The sequence below is a fragment of the Acanthisitta chloris genome, unplaced genomic scaffold (genome assembly GCF_000695815.1).
Source record: "Acanthisitta chloris isolate BGI_N310 unplaced genomic scaffold, ASM69581v1 scaffold10757, whole genome shotgun sequence".
Lineage (NCBI taxonomy): Eukaryota > Metazoa > Chordata > Aves > Passeriformes > Acanthisittidae > Acanthisitta > Acanthisitta chloris.
This window is the reverse complement of record NW_008682044.1, coordinates 1716-5684: the sequence shown is the minus strand read 5'-3', so window position 1 is coordinate 5684 and position 3969 is coordinate 1716. Positions and strand designations below refer to the sequence as shown.

The 3969-nt window shown below is 49.3% G+C and overlaps 1 protein-coding gene across 1 annotated transcript; it reads right to left on the bottom strand.

Moving 5' to 3' along the window:
- Positions 1-812: 812 nt before the first annotated feature.
- SLC35E1 (solute carrier family 35, member E1) lies at positions 813-3660 on the bottom strand. Its single transcript, XM_009078344.1, has 5 exons — positions 3596-3660; positions 3135-3272; positions 2397-2522; positions 1691-1936; positions 813-1055 (listed from the first exon to the last, which is right to left on the bottom strand). Exons 1-5 carry the CDS (start codon positions 3653-3655, stop codon positions 822-824), a joined length of 804 nt encoding a protein of 267 aa, XP_009076592.1. The 5' UTR covers positions 3656-3660; the 3' UTR covers positions 813-821.
- Positions 3661-3969: the final 309 nt, after the last annotated feature.

The window sequence follows — 3969 nt, the reverse complement described above, 5'->3', positions numbered from 1 at the left end:
TAACACCTTTCAGTTTCTAAAGCAAGACAAGATTTGGGGAAGAACAAGTGTGGAGTAAAAAAATAAAATCCTATTATTCCAAACACTTTATTTGTGGAGGAGTTTCCTGCATGGCCAGGGAAGAGCAATGTCTGGATTACAGGACTACATGACTGGGAAAACAACTGGGATTTTAAGCTCAGCTTGGATGTTCTCTGCAGTGAAGGGCAACAGTGAGTTTGGGGATCTGTCTCCACATGCCTGAAGCATAATTCTGGGAGAGATCAATCCTTCCACCACCTGCTCCCTCAGAAACACTTCTGTGTGTCATCCAGGGCCGAAGGCAGAGGCACGAGAGCAGGAAGTACCCACGGGAAGGTCCACAGAGGCTGGAGATGAGCTCAGGTTTACCTGTCTGCAGCTGATACACCTCAGTCAATCCTCCTCAGACACATCCAGATAACCAGAAGGAACTCTGACTTTCACTTCTCTCTGAAAGCTTCATTCAAAGTAGCACTAAAACATCATTAGAGACAAATTCAAGGTGACCTTACCAGCGTGGAGACAAGACACTGGCCAGGATTTAGCTGCCAAGAGAACCACCAGTTGACAGGCTCTGAAAGGAGCAGTGACAGCAGATGTTAGGAACCATCCTGAGGGTTTGGTTCCACTGTCAGCTCTGGCTGTGCCACAGTTAAAGCTCTGCCCAGCAGCAGCTGCAGCTCTGTACCTCTTCCACCACCTGCCCTGCTGCCACACGTGGCTCGTGACATTCATGGGTGTGCTAGGAGTTTCTGATAATGCTGGGGACGCTGAGCTCAGCCTGTGCCTGCTGCCAGGCTCTAGATATCAAACCTGTTGAGGCTGTAGGCCGAGGGGTGGCTCTGCCTGGGGTACTGGAAGTGGTCCGTGAGGACGTTGGCTCGGCCGTACTGGTAGTCTCCGTGCTGGGCGAACGTGGTCAGTCCATTCTGAGCCTTCTCGGTGGGGCCTCGGTGTCGGTCCAAGGTCACAAGGTCTCCAGTTGTCACTGGAAGCAGCTGCTTCTTTGCTTCTTGGTTTGCGTCGTATTTTGTCTGGGAAAGAAGAAATGATGGGTTTTCACAGAATCATTGAGGTTGGAAAAGACTTTTGAGATCATCGAGTCCAACCTGGGACTGATCTCCACCTTATCAACCAGAGCAGAGCACTGAGTGCCACATCCAGTCCCTTCCAGAACACCTCCAGGGATGGTGACTGCACCTCCTCTCCCTGGGCAGCCTGTTCCAATGCCTGACAGCCCTTTCCACGGAGAGAAGATTTTCTTAGATACCACCTGACGTGTTCATAGACCCAGAAAACCCACACAGCTCTACAGTCACATCACTCCCTGTGCCTGTCAGCCCTAAAGCATTAGTGGCTTCTCATAAAAACCTCATTCCTCTCACAGGCTAAGTGAACAAGCTATTTTTTTTTGATCAAAGACACTTGAGTTACTTCCCAATCTCTTCAAGAAAATATAACAAAACTGCAGTTTGTGAGAGGCCCAAGAGCTGGTCTGACCCAGCCACTCAAGTCCTTCACTCGGGCCACTCTCATCCCTCCTCTGCAATGAACCTTTTTGTCATCTGTTTCACATTTTTGTTCCACTAGCTCTTAACTCATTGTCCAAAAACTAATTCAAAGCTACTGGACTTGGCGTGAATAACCAAGCAAGCAAGGAGCTCCTTACCTTGTTGTACAAGAAGACCCCCAGGATTGCTGTCATCATCCCCAGGACGTTGGTGCTCGTGACAGGGTTACGCAGCATGATGAGGGACACCGTGATGACCATGATCCTCTTGGTGGCATTGGCCACAGAGTAGCTGAGGGGGCTGATCAGGTTAAGGATACTGAAGGCAATAACGTTCTGGGCAAAATTACAGAATCCACTGATTATCAGCAGCATCAAGGTCCAGGACCAGTGAGACATTGTGCTCTGTGGTAAAGCAAACAGTACAAGAAAAAAAAAACCTTATCTCAGGTTTCAGGTAACAACACAAACACAACTTTGAGTCACTCCTCAGCTGCCATTGGCAGGAGGAGGATCTGCAGCTCACTCCAGAGGGGCCCAAGCATTGTGCAACTACCAACCCAGAGGAACCAGAGGAGTTAGGTACTTCCCACACATTCTGGGAGCATCTGTCCCTGCCTCCTGACATTTACACTGTCCCAAAAGCTGCTTCTCCTAACCCTGACAGGGATCCTCACACTCAACACTCTGCATTGCTTTGTGAAACTATCTGCAGGTGTTTCACAACAGTTCCTTCCACACCAAGGAGGAACTACACCCAAACGCTGAGCTGCGCTTTTCTGGTTGGGTGGTGAAGTTTGTTGTGGGGTTTTGGGGGTTTTTTCCCCCCTCTTTCCTTTCTTAATAGCAAAGAGACAACACTTACCAAGTCATTCTCTACCAAGAAGGAAGAAAGATCCACCAACACCCACGTTGGGATCATGAAGAACACGGCGTGGCAGCCCAGGATGTTCAGCAGCCGAAGATGATGAATTCTTGAGTCTCTTAACACCTGACAAAACCATTACTGAACATCAGTGGTGAGACAGGAACAGCTTTAGGTGACAGCAAACTATGGGAACACTGTTACAGGAGGAATTTCCTCTAGGGCTGACCAAAGCCAAACTGATGTCCCTTGGAAACACAATGGTTTCTCCAGGGGTGACTCAGTATCAACAAAATTTGAACAGGTTTTAAAGGCTCTGCAAACCAGGAATCGTTTTGTCACTAAATAGTCAAGACACACACTTTGATTTTGCTCCCAGGATTTCAAGGAGTGCTCAGTGTTGACCCTGACACATTCACTGCAGAGAAAGGATTTGGTACAAGGTGCATGAAAAGCTTTCAAATGAGCTGTTCAATCCAAGCACTACTGAACTGTCAGTAGAAAATCATCCATGCTGAGGAGGAAAAGCTCAGGATAAACTCTGAGTTCTGCCCAGTTTTCTGTGTTTCAACAGGTAGGAATTGCTGCAGGGAATACACACAAAAACCAGCAACTGTTTCTTTGGGCTCCTTCAGCTGCAAAGTCAACTGAAAAGATATTTATGTCTACTTGAAAGGACACACTGTCCTGCTCAAGGATAATGTGACTGACCAACATGATGAAGAGCAGAAGTGTTACCTTCTTGGAGAAGATGTTCTGGAGTGAAAAGCACAGAGTAGCAGCAAGTGCACTGATGAGTCCCCACATGTCAAAGGAAAGCTCTGTGACAGTGGCCAACAGGACACCAGTGATTATGGGGATCAGGGACAGGTACACCTGAAAGGGGAAGAGAGGAGGAGCTTGCAAACCCTAAGGCTTCTCATTTCAGCTGAGTTTATACATCCTTAGGGAGGAAAGGAGAAGGACAAAGCAACAGAACCAGGGATCAAGGTTTATACTATTGACTACAACAGACACTACAACTCCAGTGCATCAGGGAGCATCACCTTCCTCAGTGCCTGGATGTGTTTTACAGTCACAGGAAAAGGAACTTGTAAAATCTGCACTCACAAAACCCACCCAGCCACCCAAAGCCTGAGCTCTCCTGGCCCCAGCACAGCCCAGACACCACAGAGGAGCCTCAGCAAACCTGTGCTCACCTTCGTCGTCTGCTTTTCCTTCATGATGATCCGCGAGAGAAGAACAACCCAAATCGGCATCGTGGCTTTCACTGGGAATGGAAATGTGGTGTTGGTGGGGACACAAAGCTTGGGCCATCCCATCACCCACCATCAGCACAGGGATGGAGCAGCAGCTCAGCCCAGGCCACCACAGCCACAGCCTGTCCAGGCCGGGACGTCCCTCCCTGTCACCGCGAGGGACACTCGGACAAGGACCAGTGGTTCTCAGTGCTCTGGGACACCACACCAGGAACCCACCTGGGCACAAACCAGGGCACAGCACACAGGGCTGGGCACACACAGGAGCACACACCAGGACCTGGCACCCACAGGAGCACACACCAGACTTCCAG

Excerpts from the sequence above, each read along its gene's own strand:
- SLC35E1 (XM_009078344.1), bottom strand. The coding sequence starts at position 3,655 with ATGCCGATTTGGGTTGTTCTTCTCTCGCGGATCATCATGAAGGAAAAG. Across the intron at positions 2,523-3,134 it reads AGAACATCTTCTCCAAGAAG|GTGTTAAGAGACTCAAGAAT; the intron begins GTAACACTTCTG and ends TGGTTTTGTCAG. Across the intron at positions 1,937-2,396 it reads TCTTGGTAGAGAATGACTTG|AGCACAATGTCTCACTGGTC; the intron begins GTAAGTGTTGTC and ends GCTTTACCACAG.